The following is a 25458-nucleotide window of genomic DNA, read 5'->3' on the forward strand; positions in this document are numbered from 1 at the left end:
CCGGGCCTGCTGCGGGGCAGCGCGCACACTGCGCTCAGCCCCTGGCCAGTCGCGTCTGGGCTGGCTGCCCAGCTGGTGCAATCCCGTGGCGGAGGCAGCAGCAGCCCAGTCCCGTTCGTTCCTCTGCAGGACCCGCGCGGGATGCGGGGGGCGGGGGCCGGCTGCCCACCCTCCGAGGCCGCCCGCAGGAGTGCCCCCGCTGGGCAGCCAGCCCAGACGCGAGTGGCCAGGGGCTGGGTATGCGCAGCGTGCGCGCTGGGTCCCCGCAGCAGGCCCGGGCTCGGGGGGTTCGTGGGCGCCAGAGCCGCAGCTGCCAGGCTTGGCCAGCGGCTGATTCCTCCCCCCGCGGCAGTGGGAGCTGCAGCAGCGGCTGCTCCCGAGTCCTGCTGCCCAGGTGGGGAGAACAGCCGCTGCCTGGCCCCGCAGGCCACCCCCTACTCTCCCTTCAGGTACCGCGCCTGAGTCCTGCCTGCTCGGGGCCAGGCTGGACTCACACTCACCCCAGCCCCGTGCTCCCCTGGGTCTCCTTCCAGCGCTTGCGGAGGGAGGAGGAATCAGGGGTGGGGGATTTTTTTTTTTTTTGCTCTGCCGCCATTTTTCCCCCTCTGCCCCCGCCCCGCCGCGTCCCGATATTTGACCTGGGTGATCTGGTCACCCTATCGGCATCTGCAAGAGAAACCTTTACTTTTTATTATCAATTAATAATAGTAACAATCCGATAATTAAAGGATTTATTCTGATTGGCTAATTTTCTAACAGCATGAGTAAACGATCATCCAATCAGACTGCAGAATTTCTAACCTGCACCATGATCAGAGAACTGGCCCCAGAGCTAACTGACAATCCGTTCTCTAGCTGGGCCTGGGAACGCACCATGTGCAAAGCTGTGCCATTCTCCTTGTTCCGCGGAGTCCAGGGAAGCCAGGAGTCTCAGGCAAAGCTGGCAGGCAGGGCTCCCCACTGGTACATTGCAGCAAGCCAGGGGATAACAGAACACAGCTCGATCTGTCGAGAGAACCCAGCAGACATTTGACACAGAAGCTAGTCATGCTGGGTGTGAGAAGCTTAGCTTCTGAGGCTGCCACGGCACGCTGGGAAAGCATGAGGTGTTTGGGCAGCAGCTAGCATGCCAGCCATTTCATTCTAACTCACATCTAACCGAGAGATCAGATTTTCTAAAAGCTCCAAAGCTCTCGTAACCCCCAGACCAAGAGAAACGCTCCAATTAGCTTGTTATGAATCTGCCAGTGAAAATGTGGAGTTTATATAAATACAGAGCCCTTAAGGCTGAGCCCCTGAGAAGCCCACAGTGAACTGTGTGACACTGCACCCCACATTCGTCATAGTAATATTATTATAATATGGTTATGGCATAATTATCATGCATTTTGTACAAGATAAGTCATGTCAGGTGTCATTGGAAAAGTTATGATTTGCTGAATATGATTATCCTATTTGTATGCATGTATCATTTCTGTATCTGAAGTTATAAATACTGACTATGGATCTGTACTTCAGTTGTAGTTACACCTGAATAATGCCAACTAGACAAGATGCTTTCAGTCTAGATAGCCTTTTGGGAAGGGCCTATTCAGGGCAATGAGCCATTAGGGAAAACAATAGGCCTTAGGAGAAGCTTATCCCCCACCTGGTGAGCCTTCCTGAGCATACTCCAGACAGCCTGTAAGTGATGGCTGCTACGACTCTACCAGGACATGTGACCAGGCCACATGATTCTGGACTCCATCTTGGAATGGCAGTATTTTTCCACAAACTGGTCTGGGAATCAAGTTTTGAAACAAAGGACTCCCGCCATAGGCTAAAGCTATATAAGGCAGGGAGTGACATCATCTGGGGTTCTTCATTCCCCACACAAAAAGACACTTGGAAACACTGAGGAACAAAGATTGAACTGAGGGAAGTGCTGGACTCAGGCTAAAGGGATTTCTAGCCTGTGTATGAAAGACCAGGGGATTCCAAGCTGTAATGCAAGTGCAGCTTGTCCCATAAGAATCTGCAGCCTGCCTGTCTCATCAGCCCGGGTGAGAATTTGCTAATTCATATCCTGTCTTTTTTAATCCAAACCAGTGAACTTTTGACTGGAGTGCTTGGGGAAAATCTCTGCTTGGTTACCACACGTGTGCCCTGTTCTCTTCACACTGAGGGAGAGGCAGCCCAGGGATTAAACCCATATATTGACCAGGGCAGGATGGTACAGCAGTGGGGTGCTAGGCTGGGAGCTGGTGGCTAGATAGCCTGCAAGTGACTGCTGCTGGGTGTGTCCCTCCTGTGTGAATGCTGGTGAAAGTGCAGGCTGGGGGGCTTTGCAGCTTGTCACAGCAGCAGTGTGAGAGGGATACCAGGCTGGTGGGTCAGAGGGCTCAGTGGTACCCCAGTTCCAGGGGCACCCTGGGGGGAACCTGTCACAAACTGAACACCAAATTCAGTGGCTGTCCTTCTCCCAGCTGAGCAAAATGAAACAGCAACCTGAGAGCAGAGAGAGTGACAAGACAAGAGGGTATTTAATAATGAAGGTGTTGTTGGTAACATAGCTGAGGAAACGTGTCTGTTTACAAGTTTTAAGTTGACAGCATCACTTTAAATAAGGAAATACATTTGTCGAGAGGAGAAAAGTATCTGGAAAGCCCTGTACATTTAGGCAGTGCAGCAGCTAAACTACTCTGGATTCAAGTGCTATTAAAATTCACCATGGAATGGTTTCTAAAGTCTCTCACTTATAAAAAAAAGAAATTCTTTTAACAAATTGCAACTTGTGATTGTTCTAGCTACCAGTGTCTGGTGAACATTTGTACAATAGAAAAGTGGTGCCTTAAATAGTGACTTAAAAAAGCTACTAACATGTTCTTTATACAACATGCAACAACATCATAACCTCATCAACTGGGGCCAGAGAGGGCTGCAGAGGCTCCTCCTCAGGCTCCAACAAACCTTCAGCAAGTCACCCACATGGGAGTGCCCCTGCCCCACAGTCCCTTTGCACTGGGCTCTTCCCCAAATGACTGCACGGCCAGTGTGCTGCCCTTCCAGTAACACAAACATTAAATACACGCAGGCTGGAAATATTTGAACAATCTTTGTCAGCAACAATATTTACTTTTGCAAACCAGCTGACAGGTAATTCTTATAAAAGTAGATGTAGCTCTAAAACAATCGCTATCAGATTCTCTGGTGGCAGCCAAATGGTGACGAGATGGCCCTTTCTCACCGGACAGCCCGGTGAACAATATTGCACCGTGATTCAGAGGAGAAAGGCAGGTGGCTTCCTACTGCAGCCAGAGCTGCAGCAAAGCATCCATCTCTGATGAACTGGGAAGAACGAGCTCCTCTAGCCTTGTGGATTCACAGCTCTTCTCCGGATGACCTTGCTCTGAGCCGAGCAACTGGTGGGGCAGCAGTAACCTCAGCAAAAGGAAGGAGAGAGGAGCGAAGGGGAGAGGGACGGCAGGGAGGAGGGCTGGCATAGGGAGCATAGACTGCACAAACAGATGGTCACACAAACTCCAGCCATAGTTAAGGACCTGTTTTGACCCATTCCATTTCTTGGGGAACACACAGGAGGGGCTATTTATTGCAATTGAATTTCTGTGGCTCTCCCCCACCCTCAGGGTTCCCTGCAAGTCCAGGAGAGGTTCATCCTCAGGTTTCTCATACTGCAGAGAAAAGCCCAAGGGATCCCCTCCAGAGCTTCGGTTTGTTTACGTCCCGATTCAACATCCTCCTTGTCCCCCGCTGGAGACATATTTATACCACACCAGTAGGAAATCGACAGCTCTGTCAGTGCATCAGGTTATTTCAGTAGCTCTATGAGTAACCTGAGCAGCTGGAGTCAGGTATCAGGACATCTGTGGTTTGGGCTTCTTTGAGGTTAAATTATAAAATGTAACTGTGCAGCATGGAACACGCCTTGGCTTTCACTCACTAAAAGTGACCATATGAGATGTGCTCACATGAGTTCTGGCACATCTCTGACATGGCACAAGTCACCGCCCTTGACTGGACAGCAGCTGTCTGTGCTATGGGGACTTGGCTTCAGAACCATTTTCGATCACTGACTAATTGGAATGGAGACAGGAAGCAGAGCGAGGTGGACCAGGCTGTACAGTGCAGTGTGTTTTGTCACTGTGGTGGGCAGAGAACATGGCACTGGCTGCCCACAAGACTTCTGACCAAACTGGGCCTTTCTCCATGGCTAAGACGTGCCGTGCAGTATTTCTTGAAGGAGATGAGGCGGCTTTCGGTAGCAATGCCTTGGACCCTGTTCTGGATGCTTTCATGCTTCCTCCCAGGTGAGGTCTCTTTTCCACACAGTATGTCACGAGCTACTCCAGTTCTCATGTGAACGGCTGCTAACACTGAAAAAGCATAAAGAAAATGTTTTAGAGAAGTCTCATTTTTAAAAGGCATCAATAACCACATAGGTGTGAAAAATAAAGGGTCAGCGTCATTGTGCTGACAATTCTTAGTCACTGAAAAAGGGTAGGAATTATGTACTGGGAAAAATACTCCAGTTTCCCCTGACTGGTTGGCACATTAGCCCTTTGGGCCAGGACTCAGTTCCTGTTGGTTCTGTTGTTTAATGAAAGGACTTGTGGTTGGCTACTTTTGCTGTACATCCCCATCTGTATTGCCACCACCTTTCACCACTGCTGCAAGTGAAGGTCCATGGTGGTGTTTAAGCTGAGATCAGTGACGTCTAGGAAATCTATATTGAAGAGGCTGGGCCCGGTGGTGGTGAAAGAGCCAAAGGCAGTGGCTGAGCTAGGTGGGGTGAGATCCAGCCATTCCATCGTTTCCCAGGGCGATTCAGTGAAACTCATTTGTAAACCAGAGCCTTCAGCGGAGGAGGGTGACAGCTGGGTCTCCATGGGCGAGAGAGGAATCTCCTGGGATGTCAGAAGTTCATCTGCAACTTTGCTGGAAAACCCATCAATCAGCCCTTCAAAGTGAGACTCCTCACCGCCCATTTTCAGGAGGGGGATCTCGCTGACCTTTCCCAGGGGACTCTGGGAATTTAATAAGACTTCGAGGTGAGTGTCATTGCTGCCAGTGCAGTGGTCAAATGAGAGTTGGGCTGAGGAAACATGTTCAAATGGAGCAGAGGCCTTTGGAAGTGAAGCGCTGGCGTTCCCTGAAGACACCGTTATCTGAGGTACTTTTTGGAGGCAGGAACGATCTTCTTTGGCAATGGCTGGCATTTCTGTTTGCAAAAGGAAATGGAGAGCTTAGACCCATGCCATGTAACTGCCTGAGCCATCTGCACTGGCCACATGCCTTGACTGCCTGCTTTCCCTCAGAGCCTATCCCACCGTTCTGCTCCACTCAGGGTTCCCCCAACCTTATCAGTGCAAAACCGGACATCTTCCAACAAGACTTCCTTCCTCCCTGCACCATTTACCGCCCCCCCCAGACACACACACTTCACAGCCATCCACTGGCTCCCTTTTCTCCAGCTTATCAAACACAAACTGCCTGTCTTCAGTGGCAAGGCCCTTCTTGCTTAGCCCTGTACTACTTATCCTCTTATCCGCAGTCATGCTGCTGCCAAGGATGCCAGCCTACATTGACCATGAGTTTGATTTTCCAATACACGCCTTTGTGCTGTTCCCCTCGCTGCCCTTGTGCATGGGAGGAGCTCCCCAGAGACATCTGAAAACCCATCACACTGTCCTCCTGCAACTGCCCCCTTGCAACAACCCTCTGCTGAGAAACCTAGTTAGCTCTCAGCAGTGCTCGGACAGAGAGTGCGCTGGGACTGCTGCTGCTGACACTGATCAGCATGGTCTCACTGGTGAAAGGAGAGCCAGCCCAGGGTATGTGGGGGAAAGTGCGGCACAGACTGGATGGCCCAACTGATGCCCAGGCTTGGGGTGACTCAGGATCAGAATGTTGCTCTGACCCTTTGTAAACAGGACACCTGGGTCCTTGGCTTTCTTGGCAAATCACCCCAAAACCCAACATGGCCTGGTTTGTCCATGTCATACAGGGCCCTGCTAGTACCAGCACTCAACTGCTCAGCTTTCAAAGTCACCACGAGGCCTACTCATGGAACGCTATAATCAGCAATGCCTGAGAACATGGAGACAGCCCCTGTAAGGAGCAAGTGACCGGAGCTGCTTTTAAAGCTTGATTACCTAGTATGGAAGCCAACTGACAGCTAAGCATCAATGATGCTTTCCCGCTAGGCACTGGCATATGGACAGGGTACAGACAATGGCCCTATAGGCCATCATCAGAGCAGATAATGTCTCTTTGTAGCTCGTATGTGTGGGCAAGGGGCATAATCAGTGTTCCCCAAAGGCATGGGCCTTGGCCGTGGTAAATGAGTGTGGGGAATGGGCACTGTGTGACACAAAAGCAATTAGTGGTTCACTACTCTGTGTCAGCAATGCCTGCCAGGCCTGACAGAGTCATAGCAACCAGCACATGGGTGGCATAGGATTTATCTCTAAAGACTGTCATATGAGGTATCAAATGAAAGCTTATATTCTACTGGTCAACATAAGCATCATGAGACGTCTGTACAGGTGTTCTTCAAGAAATTGTATGTATGTGCTAAAAATAGGTTAGCAGGCAGAGCTGATAACCGAGGTTCTCCCAGACAAAGGAATGTTGCTTTACCTGGCTGCATAGGTGTCAGATGTAAAGCAAGCCGAAGTCAATGGGAATTACATTTGCATCTGAGGCAAACGGGACGAACATATTAACAGGCTAAGAAAGCTGCCTGGCTTCAGCTCCCCGGAGAGGAAACAGCAGAGGAGAAGACCTTTATCTGGGGGCACACTTCCAAAGGATACAGTGCCAAGGCTTACTGGACTGTAAGAAGGGGGTCTCCCTTTGTTGAGCAAAAAGGACAGCACTTTTTGTATCCATGAAAGCTGGATCCTGGCTCTGGTGGCTGGTGATGCTGAGAGGTTGCTTTAGGTAAGATGCTTATCTGAGACCAAGATTTTCGCCAGCTAAAGTTGTTTGTCTCTTAGAAGTGTGTTACACTCTGTTTTATTTGTAACCATTTCTGTTTTCATTGTTCTTCTTTATATCATTGAAATCTCTATCTTTCTTAATAAACTTCTCTTTGTTAGATCGTATGAGGAACTCTGGGCAGTAATATTAAGCAAAGCATGAATTCTTAGTTGGAGATAGCGAACTTGGTATCATTTCTGTGAGTGGCCAATGGCAGGGGCTGGGTGTTCCAGGGGAATGCTTTCTGAGGGGGCTCAGGAACTGCGGAACAACAAGTGTTACCTGTAAGGCAAAGTAAGGGCTGACAGAGCCCTGAGAAGTTTCTCTGGGGTGGCTAGCCACTTAACACCAGCAAATCTCTCTCTAGCTGGAGCAGAGGGGTCACACAGTGACTAACAGCTCTGGGCCCCCTGAGAAAGCATCACAGTATCATTGTTCTCCATGGAAAATGGGCACAGACAGAGCTCTCTAGGGAACGGGCGCGGGCGGTGCTCTCTCTCTAGGGAACGGGCGCGGGCGGTGCTCTCTCTCTAGGGAACAGGTATGGCTGATAACCACAGGACAAGCTCCCCACAGGAAAGTGATTACAGTAATGCACATGGGGATTTGTTAAAAGCAGAGCTCCCCAGCAGTGGTGGACATGTGCAGGGCACCTCCAGAGCACTGCTCCATTTGTGTAATGGAAGACAAAGCTTTAAAACCAGCCTCAGCCATTCCTTCCTCAGGGAAAGCCAATGCAAGATGGCAGCCTCAAAGAGGACTGCTCCAATGGGGCTCTCACGGTCCCATGTTCATCACCATGGTGCTGAGCATGCTTTTCCAGCAAGGGCACTGTGTGTAAGGTATCAAATCTCTGCCTACCTCCACTCTCAATCAGCACATCCAGGAGCTCGTCCATTTGCTGACTTCGAGTCATCTGCTGCAGCAAAACACCACAAGAGGAGAGCAGGGGGTTAGAAGCGGTTTCTCAGGCCAGGGGCCAGAGCACAAGATGCAGCTTTGCTAGTCCTAAAGTGCTGGAAAGATGAGATCCCATGCTATGCTGAAGAGTACGCTGAAACCCCAGTGCGTGACCGGGATTAGCCTCCAGAGACGGGGAAGACAAAGGGGATCCCTGGGACCAAGAGGATTCTCCATGCAGTGTGGATGTGCTGGGCTAATTTGCTGTGGCTAGTGAGCAATGAGCTGGTTTCTGTCCCCTCCCTGCAGGTAGAACTGAGCTCATAGGCTCCATGGTCACTGCACAGCCGTCTTTTACAACCATTTAAATCAGCCTCTGCTCTGCAGCTGGGCTTCAGGAGCCTGAGGACCAAGTTGGGTGCACACAGCCTCCCTGGGACTCCTGTGCCCAGCACACCTGGTGCTTGTCCCAGCAAGATGCCTGCTCCCCTATGCCCTCACCCCCCTGCTGGCCAGCTGAGCCTTGCTGATGAAATGCACTTTCCCTGTTGTTTCCTTTGATTTAAATACAAAACGACTCCTCGTCCCCCCGCCATTATGTGCCAATATTTAGTGCTATCCAGTGGGCCACGTGGGATGAGTTTGGTGGTCTCAGTCTAGTTACCAATGGAACAACTATCCACCATCACAGCTGGCACTAAGTGGCACCCTGTTTGCAGTCTCATGCGATGTGAGGGACGAAATGGACTATGGAGACTGAGTATCAGAGGGGTAGCCGTCTCAGGCATAAGGCTGAGGCACTCTGGCAGGGGGCAGAGCAGGCCAAGCTTGTATTTGCTCTGGGGCTAACTACAGAAGCCAAGATTTTCCAAAGTGACTAGGGATTTGGTGTGCCCAAGTTGGGACACTTCAAAAGGGCCAAGTTTCTAAAGTTTCCCCTTCTCCCCCCTTGGAGCTCACATCCATTTGAGGTGTCTCAACTTGGGCACCAAAACCTGGAGCTCCCCCGTATCACTAGCCCCTTCTGCTCTGCTTGACCAGGGCATCAGTCTGCAGGGCTGTCAGCCTAGCACCTTTCACCAGCACAGTATTCAAATGAAATCAAGTCTGATGCTTTTCTGTCACATTGAGACAATAGTTAGCAGCTAATGCCTGGATGCACAACAGGCATTAGGCAACTAAGGCCCAGTTTCTGGACCACTGCGATGCACAAAACTCCAGCTGCTCCCATAGGTGCCTAGGGTTACTCAGCACCTAACAGTTTGCAGTAAAAGTTCCCTAGTGCCTGTGTTCCTGCTGCTGGGCATGTGCACCTGTCCCCTGGTGGGCATCCGGTGCCGAGCTCCCACCTATGTCCTGGGGCAAATTCACAAACTGGGGGAAGAGAGGTGCTTGGCCGCCCAAGTCACATGCAGGGCCCAATCTGACAGGCACGCTCAGAAGCTACCCACCTCTACCCAAAGGCACCAACTTCTCCTGGTGCCGGTGGGTGCTCGTGCTCCCCCAGCTCTGCCCTGACTCTGCCCCCATTTCAACCCCTTCCCCAAAGTCCCTGCCCCAACTCTGCCCCCTCCCTGCCCCTATTGGACTCCTCCAAATCCCTGCCCTGGCCCCGCCTCTTCCCCAGAGCGTGCTGCGTTCCTGCTCCTCCCCCCACAACTTGTTACGCCGCGAAAGAGCTGTGGGAGGCAAGCGCCGGGAGAAGCAGGGACAGCACACAGATGGAGGCGAGCTGGGGCGGGGAGCTTGGCTGCAGAGCACCCACCAATTTTCCCCGTGGGTGCTCCAGGGCTGGAATTGGCGCCTATGTCTCTACCGGTCGGGCCCTCAGGTGAGTTCATACAAAAGAGGAGCTTTCCACGTCCCTGGTAAGGCCCCTAACCACGAGGCTAACAGTTCTGGGGTTATTATTGTTCTTCTTCCCTCTGGGATCCTTGCTGACAGCACAGCCACCTACTGCCAAGAGAGTGTTTGCACCTACTCTGACCACGTACCCCTGTCATTGGCCTCTCCCACTGGCTAGCTCATGCCTAGTGTGCTGGCTTTTGTGGACTGCAGTCTAAGGCGCCTCACTCTCCCCATTCAATGGACAGGGAGTGTGGGCATCCAGCTCAGGCGTTGTGGATCACAGTGATCTTCTAGGCACCTAATGTCTTTTGTGCACTTACGCCTAAAATGTCAATTCAAGCTATTTCTCGTACACATCAAATGTGCCTGCTTCACTCACAGACCAGGCAATGTGCTGTAATTGCCACAGTCACTAGTTCCATAAAACTCAATCAAAACAGAACAAGATCAAAATGGTAAAACCTATTCCTGTAGAAAATAAAAACCATGCAGTTACCTGCTTCACTGCATCCGCATAGGATGGAGGCTGCTTTACCTCCGAGAGGGCTGGGCTTGACTTACAAAAACTTGGGGATGGAATAGAAAACTTTTGACCTGCCTGCGTAGCCATCTGCGTGGGGGGAAATATAGGGAAATGTAATCAATCCACAGGCAAAAGGTTATGCTCCTCTCTGCCTTTCTTTCTACCTTTATTTGGGGCCCAAGCCGCCTCTCACCCCAGTGTAAACCAGAAGTAACTCCACTGGAGTCAATGGTATTACACCAGTGCCAAACCAGACTAAGTGAGGGAAAAATCAAGCCTGTGGGCAGGAGAGATGGGTTCAGGAGACTAGTTATGAGTTCCCCTAGCTATGAGGCAAGCATTCAGGTCTGTATGCACAGTTCCTGTGCATTTTAACATGAGGTGACCCTGAGCAGTTTGTCTTTCAGCACCCGCATTCAGCTCAGCTCTGAACGTCCCTACACCAGAACAAGAGGAAGAGCAAAAACAGGCAAAATAATATGCTGGTGAAAAATATTGGCCAAACATAGACAGCAAGGTCCCAAAGATACCACGTTACTGGTGCGTGAACTCGCCTCCCTGCCCTTATCGCCCCTCTCACACTTCAGCAGCCCTGGCTGATCCTGACCAGGTCTTATGCTAATTAGTGCGATGCTTGTTTTTTGACACCCAACCCAAATTCTGTTGTATGTCTCAGGTGTCTGAATCACAGGACAATGCTCAAACTAGGAGATGCAGTAACCCCACCACTCATTTCTACTGCCCCTTCTCAAAGGGCCTCTAGAGGCACAGTGGGTCAATACTCTGGACCTTCTCTGAAGTTCTGGTTTACATGGGTTAGGGCATCCTTGCAAAACTGTCGTACATGATCCCTCAGCCTGAAATCTCCTGCCCTTCACTTCTGGAAAAACTGATTCTGTTTTAAATGTCCCAATCACTCGCCCTAAGTAAGTGGTGAGAATAATATTGTGAGTCTGGATTAAGCCACAAGGGAATGACTTGCATGGGTCTTATCCTGCAGTCTTTCTAATCCCACCCATTTCACCACTCCAGAAAACAGACACAGACACAGAACCCATGGGATATTCTGCTTAGAAGGGGCTCACACACTGGCCTAGCAGGAATCTTGCAACTCAATGATGAGTTTCTTGGCAGAGGTTCTGAGGGAAACTTGCTAGAACACCTGTTCATTTTATACTGGGTTCTTGCCAGTGAATGTGACTGGGTAGCATTCTGCGGCCTGTTATGCAGCAGGCCAGACAACATCAGAATGGTCCCTTCTGGCCTTAAAGTCTATGAATCTGTGAAAAGATTAGCTACCAACCCCCTCCCCGCAGATAACAAATTCCTTTCCCTTTCCTTCTACTTCACTCCAAGACTGCTCTGTCCCCGCTGGCTGGCCCTCTCTCCCCTGTTCCCATGGTGTTATCATGGCAAGGCGCAGCATGACTGTGGCAGGCAGTGTTATTTCTGGGAGTGTTGATTAGTGTGGGAGTGATGCACACATATCCCAGCAGCAGCAGCTGGAGCTCCTTCTTCACCAGGATTCTCAGTGACCCATCAACACCCCAACTGGGAACCCAGAGGAATGGCTCAGATCCATGTCACAGAGAGCACAGGTCATTAGTGCTGCTCTGTCATACACACCCTTCTCAGGTGAGGACCCCCGGCACTGGTGTGACATCCGAGCTGGAGATCTGAGAGGCCGCCCCAGCTGGGAAGGACTCACGCCAAGCAGAGTTAGGCTCAGAACCTTTCCAATGGCCTCGCTCACATCAGGGCAGAGGAGGGGGTTGCTGTGGAACAGGGAGCTCAGAAGACAGAAGAGCTGCCCTGGTTACATTGTTTATAGGTGGGCCTGGGTTATGGTGTCTGATTTTTAGCCACGTGAAGAGAATGTGACCAGAGACTGGAACTGCAGAGGTAGGGTGAGGTACCCGCCATGGCACCCCATATGCAGCCCCAGCCTCTCTCCACCCACAATGCCAAATGCTGTCAATTGGAAATTTGGGGCTTGCAAATGTTCCACGCCCCCGAACGCTGACATCTTCACATGCAATTCAGGAGAGTCAGACACTCCTAATTCACACACACAGCTGGGCATGCAGAGCTGACCTGAGTGCAAATACAGGAGGACCTAAACTACAGGCGATGATTAGAGCCCACTTTGGAAATTAAAATGGTGACACTGTGCCCCTGCTCCCTGTGCCATGACCCTGCTGCTCCCCATGGTACAACCCAGCCCCCTGTGCCATTCCCCCTGCGGCTCCCCATGGTACAACCCAGCCCCCTGTGCCATTCCCCCTGCGGCTCCCCATGGTACAACCCAGCTCCCTGTGCCATTCCCCCTGCGGCTCCCCATGGTACAACCCAGCTCCCTGTGCCATTCCCCCTGCGGCTCCCCATCGTACAACCCAGCCACCTGTGCCATGACCCTGCTGCTCCCCATGGTACAACCCAGCTCCTTCCCCTGCTGTTCCCCATGGTACAACCCAGCCACTTGTGCCATGACCCTGCTGCTCCCCATGGTACAACCCAGCCCCCTGTGCCATTCCCCCTGCTGCTCCCTGAGGCACAACCCAGCTCCCTGTGCCATTCCCCCTGCGGCTCCCCATGGTACAACCCAGCTCCTTCCCCTGCTGTTCCCCATGGTACAACCCAGCCACTTGTGCCATGACCCTGTTGCTCCCCATGGTACAACCCAGCTCCTTCCCCTGCTGCTCCCCATGGTACAACCCAGCTCCCAGTGCCATTCCCCCTGTGGCTCCCCATGGTACAACCCAGCCACCTGTGCCATGACCCTGCTGCTCCCCATGGTACAACCCAGCTCCTTCCCCTGCTGCTCCGCATGGTACAACCTAGCCCCCTGTGCCATTCCCCCTGCGGCTCCCAATGGTACAACCCAGCCACCTGTGTCATGACCCTGCTGCTCCCCATGGTACAACCCAGCTCCCTGTGCCATTCCCCCTGCTGCTCCCCATGGTACAACCTAGCCCCCTGTGCCATTCCCCCTGCAGCTCCCCATGGTACAACCCAGCCCCCTGTGCCATTCCCCCTGCGGCTCCCCATGGTACAACCTAGCCCCCTGTGCCATTCCCCCTGCGGCTCCCCATGGTACAACCCAGCCACCTGTGCCATTCCCCCTGCTGCTCCAATGGTACAACCCAGCTCCTTCCCCTGCTGCTCCCCATGGTACAACCCAGCCCCCTGTGCCATTCCCCCTCCTCATGGTACAACCCAGCTCCTTCCCCTGCGGCTCCCCATGGTACAACCCAGCCACCTGTGCCATTCTCCCTGCTGCTCCCCATGGTACAACCCAGCTCCCTGCGGTCCCACTGCTGGACATCAGAACTGTACCTGGGTATTTGCAACCTCGTCCCTTCCCTGGCAGCCTGGTAAAACCCTTTCCCTTAGCCACGTGCCTGAGTGGGTGTGGGACCCTCCAAGGCTGGGCTACAAGGCCTAGCTGCTGAAGCATCGCTTGCCTCCAAGCTGGCAGGCTGCTGGCACCCTAGGAGTTGCGGGTATAGAGGAACCCCAATACTGCCTCGCTCCTGCTGCCTGTGTCACCTCCTGTATTACACCAATCTCACTGCCTGTGTCACACCCTCCAGTACCCAGCTCCCACTGCTTGTGCTACCACCAAAATTAACACGCCCTCCTGCGCCCTGTTTCACCCACTCCTGTTCTCTTTGCAACCTGCATAGTTTCTCCCTCCCACTGCCAGTCACTCCCATCTGTGATGAGACAAGAAGCTCCAACTCCCTGGCAATTTTAGCATGCTGATTGGCTGCCTGCCCCACCAGCCCACCTTCTAGGGGTGAGCAACCAATCAGATCTGCTGCAGGCAGCGCTCTCCCCTCAGCAGCCAGAGCCGTTCTCACAGGAGGGGAGGGCAAGATAAAGAACCCAGCTGCTCCAGGTGGTCCCGCCCCCTCCTGCCTCTCCCCCTGTGAGCAACAGGGAAGGGAAGGTTCCTCTTCCCCTCCCCCTGCCTTTCAGCTTCCGCCTGGGCCAGGGCAGAGGGGCACCTGGAGCTCCCCAGCCTGGAACAGGGAGAGGGGGCCCTGCTGCAGCTCCCAAGCTTGGGAGAGGGAAGAGCTGTAGGAGGAGCAGAGAGGGGCTGAAGTCTGGGTTGGGGCTGTTGAGGGGAAGCATTCAGTGCTGGGCAGGGACTGGCAGTGTGGGGTGAGAGCTCCTGCAGCAGGGGCCAAAACCCGCTTCCCAGTGCAGCTGGGGGCACTGGCAGCACTGATTATCACCCCACCCCCCCAGGAATGGCAGGGGAGCGCACAACACACGACAAACCAAATACACAGTGTCAGCGCTATGAACGGCTCAGGGGTTGGGGCTGACTCATGATCTCTGATCCCTGGAGGTCGGCAATGGTGTGCAGTCTCCCCTGACAGAACCGGCACTGGGTATAAGCAGATTAAGCAATTGCTTACGGCCCCAAGCAGCTCAAGGCCCCCCCGCATTTGCTTTTTTAGTATGTGTTGTGTAGGTGGTCCCCCAAAATATTCCTGCTTAGGGCCCCCCGGATTTGGAGAAGCAACCCCCAAAGCAACTGTACTGCTTGTGCCCCTGGATTCCCAGAGCTGCCCTCCTCTTCCTGTGCTGTACTGCTGCTGCCCGTGTTGCTCCTGTGATTTTGTTCCTAACTGTCCCTCGATCGTGAGCAGCTCTGTGAACACATCCAGTGTCACCAGGGTCTTGGCAAACTCACTGGAGCTGGTCACTGCATGTGCTCAGGATTTGCCCTTCCAGCTACTCTGACCTCAGCCTGTGTGGTGGAGGCACAGAGGAGGCAGCTTGCATGGAACGGTGGCTGTGTCTGGGCACACTCTGTGCAGCACACCCAGGCTCTTGGGTGATGAGCTCTCCCTGGCACTCCTGCTGCTCTCTGCCTGGGTGCCAAGGACGTCAGTATGCCGGCTGGCCCAGGTTGGAGAGAAGCACACGGGACTCCTGACCTGTGGCACTGCTTTTTGTAGAGTCACAAAGATGCAGCCTACAGCTTGGTGAGGGGAGACAGAGCAGTTGCTACTCCACTCACCACTGCCCTACTTTGAGCATGCTAGCCCTGTTTGCTCCTGGGATGGAACCCTTGGCTCTGCCTGGAGAACTCCCATTTGCACATGCGCTTTGAGCCTGGGCTCCCATGCCGCAAGCCAAAGACTGTTCTGTGAGTGCCCGAGCTGCAGGGGAAAGCCCAATCTGGTTTGTGCGGCCCTGTCGTGCTCACATGGGCCAGCTTACGATTCTGCCAGAATGATACATTTTGGGGGCAGCTGCACTTCCTGCTTCCAGGCAGGACAGGGAGCAAGGATGTGGAAGTGCTGCAGGACAGGCTGTTCCTGTGGTGTTCCAGGGTTGTCAGAGCCAGAGCACATTGGAGAGCTCATGGAATGGCCTGTACCCAACCTCATTCCCAGGTCAGAGAGATTTGGACAAGCAACCCTCAAAGCAACCTTTAATACCAGTGCAATCTCCATGGAGATAGGACAGAATGGCATTAGCCTTGTGCATTCCCCACTTACCGGTGCTGGGCGAAGTCGATTGCTGGCCTGTGGGGAAACACTGCGCCCTTCTCCCTGAGAGCCAGGGGACACAGAGAGAAGGTAATGGCTGTTAGGGGATGGTGGCAGACTAATATGCTGTGGGCTCTTTGAAGTCCCAAGTGGAGAATGCTGTGGAGAGCACTGTGGGCTTAGAAACGTGGAGGAGGTGATGGTGCTCTGGCCCGCTGACTCCATGCAAAGGCTGTTTACAATGTGAGGCAGCTGTGGCGTCCCACAGTTACTTAGTTTATCCAAGCTGTTGGCTTGGGCTTTCAAGGCAGTTTGTTTTGATGAGAATGGACAGCTGGATACTGTGTTTTCTTGCTTGATGGGAATACCGAAGAAATGCTGGGTGGGTGGCTGCTTCTCCTCCAAGCCATTGTTCCTTTTTCGCTTCTGGAGTTGCATCCGCAGCTCTTCCACCTGTCTCTGCTCTTGTTGCAGCTTCCACGTCAGTTCATTGATAACCTTCTGCTTTTCCACCAGCATCTTGTCTTTCTCTGTGTCAATCCCTTCCAGTTCCAACTGGATGCTCCCTCCATTCATGCTGCCCATTAGGCTTTCTTCAGCACTGCCATGCACAGGGGATGGTTGGAGACCAAACTGTGGAGAAGTCATTGGTCCATCATTGAATGTGTCTGGTAAAGAGCCACTGACGGAAAGGTCAGAGGATGCTGGGGAGATGGGTGGGGAGGAGCTGGTGCTGCCAAACTGATAGAAGCTGCTAGATAGCATGCTGGCCGAGGGCTGTGACTGGTAGCTTGAGAGCGTGTTTGTTGGGGTGACTGGAAAGGTGACCGTTGTTATTTCATTGAAGTTTGGCACCACACTGCCACTGCAATCCTGGTAGGGCCGCAGACGCTCCATCAGTGCCGTTTTCGTACCGGATACAGGGAGGCCTCTTATTCGGAGCTGCTGCCTCAGTTCTGACACCTAGAAGCAGAGCCAGCCATTTAATGACAGTCACTTCCAGCACCTCCCCTCACTGTCATGCTCCTTATACACTTGTGGGGAAATACCCTGCTGTGAATATTTCCCCCAGGGAGCATTCTCCTGGCCTCCTGCCTGATGGGACAGAGCCCCACCCCTCACTGCTACTCACAGTCACTAGAAGCACCATGCACAGCCTAACAGCCTCATTGTGTCCCAGCAGAGGAAATACATTCGTCCTTCCAGCAGCCACAGCTGCTGTAAGTGGAGAGCCGGAGCTGTGAATGGGTAATGTGGATAGCAGTGCAGTAATTCTCATGGAACACAGGCTGACACAGTGGGGCTTGGTGTCCCTGCTAGCAGCTGGCCCTCCTGTAGAGGTTTATGAGTCTGCTGCTGGCCATGAGCTAGCTAACAGGCTAGTTAGCTAACAGAAGTTCATGCTTTTAGATCCATATGGCTCAGGTTCAGGCCTCCCAGATGACTCAGCCAGGACTACTTTACACACATGCTCCACTCGCTAATCCTTATTCATGTCTCTGAATAATAAGGATTATTTTACACATCCCTGCTTCTGCAAGAGACTGGTCTGGGACTTTAATCATGTTTGAGTTTAAGTAACAAAACCTGAAAGAATTGTATGTGTAAATGACCCACATCAATCAATATATTTATGCCTGTATCTGTAATTTTCATTCCATGCATCTGAAGAAGTGGGTTTTTTACCCATGAAAGCTTATGCCCAAATACATTGGTTAATCTTTAAGGTGCCACCGGACTCCTCGTTGTTTTTATCAATCTAGTGTGAGTCTTTATTCCCCACCCCTTCCTCTCAGGGGCTGGTCTATATAAGAGTTAGTGACTCAGCAACAGCTTCTAGCTACAGGACTAGTCCTTAAGTTCAGGCAGTAAGAGCTCATGCTTTTCAAATCAGAAGTTATTGGATTTGTTCTCCACCAACAGCTCCTCAAGGCATTATCACTTTGGGTTCTCCTGCAAACATTTTGCATGGCTCTGACCACCTGTCTCAATCTGATGGCAATTAGGAGATTCCCGCACAGCAGCAATAGCATGTTCTCTAGCACCACTGCACCATTTGTCTCATGACAAGTCAGAGCACTTTATGAAACATAAAGGCACTTAGCTCTTCTCCATGCATTACATATTTTGCTGCATTCGCTTGCTCTATAACATGCAAGTTTAGGTTCCAGCCAGCTCATCGCTGTTACCCTGGGATGCCTGATAGACTTCAAAGCATTTTCATTGTAAGGTACGGTGTCGCTAGATATGATTACTGCTAACAAACAATTAATGGGAAGTTTGCACTCACTTTCAGATCATCCAGGTTGGAAGGGAGAGGGCCTGGTTTGATAGAAGAAACACAGGTCTGTCCGGAAAAAGTGGTTTTCACAGGAGAAAGGGGTATGTTGGTGACTGGAGTTGACGAAGAGTTTGAACTTTTGACCATTTGCTCACTTGGTTGCCTGAAATGACAAAGGAGGGGGTTTGGGGTAATAGTGTCCAGTTTTTGCCACGTTTACTAATAGAAAATGGGACTTACTTATGGAAGGGTGGCCAAAGAACAGCCCCTGCCCATCTAAAATATGATTTAACTTCTTCATCTTAGCTGCTTTTTTCTTCACTTTAGAGGGGTGACCTAAGGTCCCAGTAGATAATGCTCCATCTAGAGGTGATTGTAAAGAACATTGGAGACACTATAGCCGGGCCTGGGGAGCCCCAGGAAGGAGTTCAGCAAGAGCCTGCAGAGTTCATGGGATGGGGCTGCAGAGAGAGGACTGGGGATGCTTATCTTTCCTTGTCCATTTTCAGGGGGGATCAAAGGAGGCCTTATGTGGCTGTCATCCCTCTGTCTGGCCAATCAGAATATGGCTTTGGATGTGACCAGGGCTACGTTTTCAAACTGTGCTCCCAGATCCCTGCTATGCCGCACCAACAGGCACACAAGCATAGAAGCGGGACCTGCAGGAGAGCTTAGAAAGCCCCCCAAAACATCTAAGCCTCAGACTACTGTGCAGACATTGTTCTTTACAGGCTGCTGACTCACTTCTGCTGTGCTTGGTGGATTCCAGGGTAGCTGAAGTGCTGCTGCTGCTGCTGCTGGCTGAGGATTTGTAGCTGCAGGAAGAGCTGCTGCTGTTGGAGGAGTCTAGCATAGGCTGAGTCCATGGGCGGAGGAGACTTCTCTGCTTTCTGGTCAGGCGGAATGTACTGGTGATACTTCAGCTTCTTCACCTTTGGCTTGGTGTCCTTGGGCTTTTTGTGGCGGTTCTTGCTATCGCTGGATGATTTTGACTGTGTGTCATACAGAAAAAAGAACAGGGGTTATATAAGAAATCAGGTCTGGAGCTGGAGTTGGCTAAGCGATGACATTCACATTTATGACTTTAGAGACCCAGAACCAGAGGATGGGCATGTCCATATTCCTGAGGGCATTCTGCGGCAAAAATTAAAAATTATGTGCAGCACATTATTTTAAAATTCTGAAAGTTTTATTTGTCAATAAAAAAATGCAGAGGCTCCAGCATGGCAGTGGGGAGCACGGGCCACTGGCTGCACGAAGGTGGGAGATCACACTGCAGCCCCCGCATCCCCGGAACACAGACTCAGTGGTGAGGCTGCACCCGACCCTGATGCAACACAAGGCCTGGGCCTGCCCCAGAAACACCGTGGGTCCCTGCCCCTCTGCGCCAGGTGCACCAGGTGTGGAGGGCAGGTAGGCTCAACCAGGCAGGATCCAAGCATATAGGGGCTCAGCGTGGGGGGATCCAGGTGTGGGATGAGAGGATTCTGTGTGGGACAATCTGTGTGCAGGCAGCTCAGCAGGGTGGGGGTGGGGGGTTTAGGTGTGGTGGGATCTGGATGCACACAGGCTCATTGCGGGGGCTCCAGGTGCAGGCAGGGCCGGCTTTGGGCCGATTGCCCTGATTCCCCAGAATCAGGCCCTGCGCCCGCGCCTAAGAGGGCCCTGTACCTTAGGCGCCTTTTTATTTTTTTAAATTTTTTTACTCACGCAACAGCGGGGTGGGTGTGTGTGTGTCCGAGTCTTCGGTGGCATTTCAGCGGCGGTGGAGGGGTCTGCTCCGGGTCTTTGGTGGCATTTTGGTGGCGGGGGGTCCTCTGGTGCCACGGAAGACCCAGAGTGGACCCCTGCCACCGAAGTGCCGCTGAAGCCCCAGACCGCCGCCAGGTATTCGAATCAGGCCCCGCAGTTCACAAAGCCGGCCCTGGGTGCAGGGGCAATAGGACTCTGCAGGGGCTTCCAGGTGAAGGTGGTTGGGGCTCAGTGGAGGGGTCTAGGTGTGGGGAAGTGGGGCTTGGTGGGGTGGAGGTCTGGGTGCAGCTAGTTGGGGGTCTGGATGTAGGGGCTCAGGGTGGTGCAGAGACTGGGGCATCATGGTGGGGGTTTGAGTGGAGGGAGCTCAGTGGCTGGTGGTCTGAGTGCAGGGGTGGGGGTCCAGAGGCAGGGGGTCTGCGTGAAGAGCGGCTCCAGATGCAGGGATTGAGGTTCAGTGGAGTGGGGCTTGGGTATGGAGGGCTAGGGGAGTTCTGGATGTACATGGTAAGGCTTGGCAGGGGGATATGGGTATGGGAGGTCCAGATGCATGGGGGTTGGGTGGACGGGGGAGGAGCTGCCCGTACAGTGACCCCTCTCCCCACAGTTGAGTAGTGATGAGGGCAGGAAGCAGGGGAGGATGCTGAGCTTCCTGCAGCTGATGGAGGTTTCTGGGGGTGGGTCTGACACAGCCCCAGACACCCCTTGCAAGGGAAGAAGTCCTGTCCTCTCCTGCCTCCAGCCCAGCCGGGACTAGCAGCTGATCCCGGCTCAGGGTAGAAGCCACTGGCTGGAGTGTCTCCAGCCCCACGGTGATTTACCACTCTGCCAGCTGCTCCGGATGTGTGACATGATCATAGAATCATAGAATATCAGGGTTGGAAGGGGCCTCAGGAGATCATCTAGTCCAACTCCCTGCTCAGAGCAGGACCAATTCCCAACTAAATCATCCCAGCAAGGGCTTTGTCAAGCCAGATCTTAAAAACCTCTAAGGAAGGAGATTCCACCACCTCCCTAGGTAACCCATTCCAGTGTTTCACCACCCTCTTTTAGTGAAAACGTTTTTCCTAATATCCAACCTAAACCTCCCCCACTGCAACTTGAGACCATTACTCCTTGTTCTGTCATCAGGTACCACTGAGAATAGTCTAGATCCATCCTCTTTGGAACCCCCTTTCAGGTAGTTGAAAGCAGCTATCAAATCCCCCCTAATTCTTTTCTTCTGCAGACTAAACAATCCCAGTTCCCTCAGCCTCTCCTCAAAGGTCATGTGTCCCTAATCATTTTTGTTGCCATCCTCTGGACTCTTTCCAATTTTTCCACATCCTTCTTGTAGTGTGGGGCCCAAAACTAAGGAAACAGTACTCCAGATGAGGCCTCACCAATGATGTACCTACTGTGCTAGGGAGTGGTGCATAACTGCTCTTGCAGCTTCCCTGTCAGAAAGTCATTTTTTTCTGCAGGAAAGCAAAGAAATCTGTGGGAGATATGAATTCTGCGCATGTGCAGTGGTGCAGAATTCCCCCAGGAGTAATGTCCTGAGCCCACCACTGTCACCTGATCCTAATGGTGAGCCCCAAGAGGTCCTTCCCGTCCAGGGCTCTGCCTACATGCCAAAGCCCCAAATCTGGAGACCAATCCTGTCTCTAAGTGACAATCACTGAAGTGATGCACCTGCTCCCAATCACACCAGATGTACCAATAGTATCCAAGGAGCTTCCCTTTTATGTTGAATTTTACATTCCTAGTTTGTATTCTTTTCCCTCTCTGTGAAGCTGGTGGGGCAGTCTAATACTCAGAACCTAGAGGCTTGCCCACATTGAGACTCTGTCTGAATTCAGTATCCAGGGCCTCTCGCAGGGCACAATTCTACTCCTTGACCCTCATGGTGGCTCTTAAATGGGATCCACTGGGGAGTTCCATTCGTTCAGGGAGAGCAGCACACCAGACCTGGGGTCTCCTGTGCAGAGCAGGACAATAATTGGGGTTTTTGCTCTTTTGATTTTAATACTTCCATTAAAAAATCCCAGTGTGCAATTACCCAGATCACTAAAGTCAATGGAAAAGGAGGGGACTTGCAGAAAACTAAGCTGGGATAGGCCCCATTGTCTTTCCTGAATGAGCAAACAAGCTTTATACCAGGCCTTGAAGTCACTTGGGCATTGGGGATTACAGGCTGACTTTCAGCCTGAATTAGTGCATTTCATTGTACTATAGATAACACGTGCACCAAGGACCTGGTTAACTTTTACCAAGTTGCATTCCTCTGGTTAAAGTTCTGCTCTCAGGTCAGCATGGCAGATTGTGACTCTGATATTCTGCTTCCTTTCCATTCCTGGACCTCCCAGTCGGTGTCCACTAATCATGTTGCATTGGGAGATCTGCCCATGCATGACAGCAGAATAGAATTGAGAGTGTCAGAGGAGGTATTATGACTTAATAACATCCTCTCTTCTCTCAGCTGTTTGTTCAAAAGGCCTAAATCCTGCTCAGAGATACAGGGTGGGTGAGGCAATATCTTTTATTGGGCCAACTTCTGCTGGTGAAAGAGACAAGCTTTTGAGCTACACAGAGCTCTTTTTCATGTCTAATCTAATATCTTGGGACTGACATGGCTACAAGAACATTGCATAATTCCTGCTCAGCGAGGCACCCAAAGCCGCTCTCTCTAAAGCAACTAAAATCCTCATCTGAGGCCAATCCTCTTACTCATCTACTCATTTGCATTGATTAGCCTAATTCAGTGTACTGCCGGGGGACTGAGAAGTTACACACTACGCACTGTGTTGCTCTGAGTGTGAGGAGCCCAGCCCTCTAATGCACTGTATTGAACTCCTCTGTGTGACCCTGAGGCTTGGCATGCTGATAACTCTAATAAAACAATGACGATGATATTGAGATCCCAACGTGAAGGGGTGAGTGGTCTTTCAGGATAGCAATGTGTGCTGTGAGACATGTCCTGGGCAGTGGGAACAGGGAGAGTGTTTATGCAAACTTTTCCAGGTGATCCCTGCCTGGGAACAAGCTAAGCAAAGGCTCAGTCCAGACAAGACGGAGGTGGTTCTAGTTGGTAGCATTTGGAGAGAATCTCAGGACTGATGGTCTGGATGGAGGAGCACTGTACATCTTTTACCCTTATGTGAGGTTCACCATGTAGAGCATTTTTGGAGCAGGGATTTCTCCTACACTCCCAGCTGGTGGAGGTGACCAGAAGGGCTTGTTTATGGTTGGTGTGGTGATGGTGGCTGCTATCTCTGTAGACTAGCTCACTGCAGTCCCTTCAGCATGGGGGTCCCCACAAAGACCACTCAGAGCCAGGGGCGGCTTCAGGGCCCAGCACGCCAAGTGCGTGCTTGGGGCGGCATGCCGCGGGGGGCACTCTGCTGGTTGCCGGGAGGGCGGCAGGCGGCTCCGGTGGACCTCCTGCAGGCGTCCCTGCGGAGGGTCCGCTAGTCCCGCGGCTCCGGTGGAGCATCCGCAGGCACGCCTGCGGGAGGTCCACTGGAGCCGCGGGACCGGCGACCGGCAGAGCGCCCCCCGCGGCATGCCGCCCTGCTTGGGGCGGCGAAATGGCTAGAGCCGCCCCTGCTCAGAGCCTTGTCCTGGTGCAGAATGTGGCTGCCTGCTTTCTTGGGCATAATAAGCACATTCTGCCTGCTGTTCAGAGCCCACATGGATTCCCTGCTCACTTCTGGGTGCCATTCAGGGTATTGGCATTGATCTTTAAAGCCCACCTGCCGAGAACCTCCCTTTCCAATCTCCTCCTACGCCCTCCTCTTCAGTCAGCTTCCCATCTCTTATGCTCATCAAGAGTCTTCACATCGTCACGCTAGGAGCTGCTGGCCTGTGTCCTGCCTTGCATTTGTCTCCTTGTCAAGCTTTTCAGGACGGGGGCCAAAGCCAGTCTGTCCCATGGCCTGGGTCCTAGCTGCTCCCTCCCTGTGCACTGGCTCAGCAGCCACAAACAGACAATGCACTCTCATTTACAGAGCCAGGAGTTGCGTATCTGGAGGCTGGGTGAGGACAGAGCATTTTCTGGGGTTTGCCAGCTCCTGAAGTGGCAGACTGAGTCTCTGTGGGTATGTCTGCACTGCACAAGCCCCTTTCCACCCCCCTACAAATCAGTCTGACTTGGTCAGCAAGTACCTGGCTTCTAGGACCCTGTTGGAGATGGGTCAGAGCCTGAGTCCCGCTGAGAGACAGGGTCCAGCAATTGTAAACCCAGATTTAAAATGCAGCGTGGACGCTCAAGCATGGGCTTGGAAACACCAAGCCCATAAGCCCGGATCCCACAGACTAGGTTTTGTGTGCAGAGTAGACACACCCAAGGGGGCCCTACCAAAAGGACTACAACTATAATGGCTACCAGAGCTTTCTGACCCCATTTCCCAGCATGCACTGAGCTGGGGTGGGGACAGAGGGAACCCTGGTGGGCCAAGAGGGAGACTTCTGCATGGGGTGATCTGGACCAAGCAGTCCATGAACCAATGACAAGTGGGCACTGCATAGCCCCTAGCAGGGGGCAGCCTGACTCAGCTGAAGTTTGGTTTTGGTTTGGAAGCTGGGTGTCCCTGCTGAGGTGCCATTCCTCCCACAGGGCATTCTGGCTCTGCTGTGAGATCTAGCTGCATGGATCTGACAGCTCCAGCCCTGCAGTGACAGCATCCTGCAAAGAGGTCTGGCCTGGCTACCGAGAGCCAGCTGAGACCCCAGGAGGATCCCAGGCCAGGGAGCAGGGAGCCTGGTAGGATTGGGAGAGGGTCCTGCCCCTCCCAGGTGTGAAAAATAAAATCAGAGGACTTTTATTTAATCCAGCCAATGCCACAATGCTGCAGGTGCTCTGCCTCGGGACTCAGCCTTGGCGTACTATCTGCCTAGGATGGTGCAAGGGAGGGAGCCAGAGTGGGGGAGGAGTTGGGAGTTTGTTATTCTGTTATTTTGGGAGTGTCATTCCTTTGCATGGCCCAGTGAGGAGTCACCTTGGGTGGAAGGTGGGGCAGGGTTTCGTTACTGTCGGTTGAAACTGGCTGCTAAAGTGCATTAAGAAAATGTAGCTAAACTTTAATCAGCAAAACTCAGCTAGCCGTGTTGTCTTTCTTTGCAAGGCGACGAGGTAGATACGTTACCTTCACCACCGCAGGCACTGGGAGGGGTGGGCTCTGCTGGCCGTTCACCTGCTTTGGGCTTTCACATTGGCTGTTTTGCACGGATGCCAGGTCAGTCACGTTGTTTTCAGAGGTGCGGGAATGATCCTGGAATCAAGAATCAGTCATCATTAGTGTGTGGCACCTAATGTCCAGGAGTATATCATGTGCTGGAAAACTTTCCTCTCTAGTCATGGAGCCAGCACCCTAAGTGGGCGTGAGCCTCCCAGCAGTCTGTGGCTGATTGGCATGGTATTGATGGGGACCCTCCTAAACCTGCACTGGCTGCCTTCCTCAGGGCAGAGCATGTGTGGGCTGCAGCAAGGCCGCAGCATCTGGAGTTATCACATCTAAGGTGGGGATATTCTTCGAGTCAGGGATATCATTTCCAGCTCAGGTAGACATACTCACACTAGCTCGCCAGAAACCAAAGTGTAGCCGCGGCAGTGGAAGTGGCGGGAGGGGCTAGCCACCTGAGTATGTACCTAGTATCTCAGATGGGTCATACTCGGGGTGGCC

General features: G+C 52.5%; 1 protein-coding gene across 11 annotated transcripts in view; it reads right to left on the reverse strand.

Annotated features, from left to right (window-relative positions):
• Positions 1–2522: 2522 nt before the first annotated feature.
• MYOCD (myocardin) overlaps positions 2523–25458 on the reverse strand; it is an 89449-nt gene continuing 66513 nt past the window's right edge. For 3 of the 11 annotated variants that reach the window (XM_039502103.1, XM_039502109.1, XM_039502105.1), the window contains 7 exons: positions 24922–25047; positions 18788–19035; positions 18053–18206; positions 15772–16725; positions 10226–10339; positions 7843–7900; positions 4240–5218 (listed from right to left, as the gene is read on the reverse strand). In XM_039502103.1, coding sequence (XP_039358037.1) covers positions 4659–5218; positions 7843–7900; positions 10226–10339; positions 15772–16725; positions 18053–18206; positions 18788–19035; positions 24922–25047 — 2214 coding nt within the window. In that variant the 3' untranslated portion in view covers positions 4240–4658. Of the gene's footprint in view, positions 5219–7842; positions 7901–10225; positions 10340–15771; positions 16726–18052; positions 18207–18787; positions 19036–24921; positions 25048–25458 lie in introns of all 11 variants that reach the window. The other 8 variants (XM_039502110.1, XM_039502104.1, XM_039502112.1 and 5 more) reach the window with 8 other exon arrangements.

Source organism: Mauremys reevesii, linkage group 15 (genome assembly GCF_016161935.1).
Source record: "Mauremys reevesii isolate NIE-2019 linkage group 15, ASM1616193v1, whole genome shotgun sequence".
NCBI lineage: Eukaryota > Metazoa > Chordata > Testudines > Geoemydidae > Mauremys > Mauremys reevesii.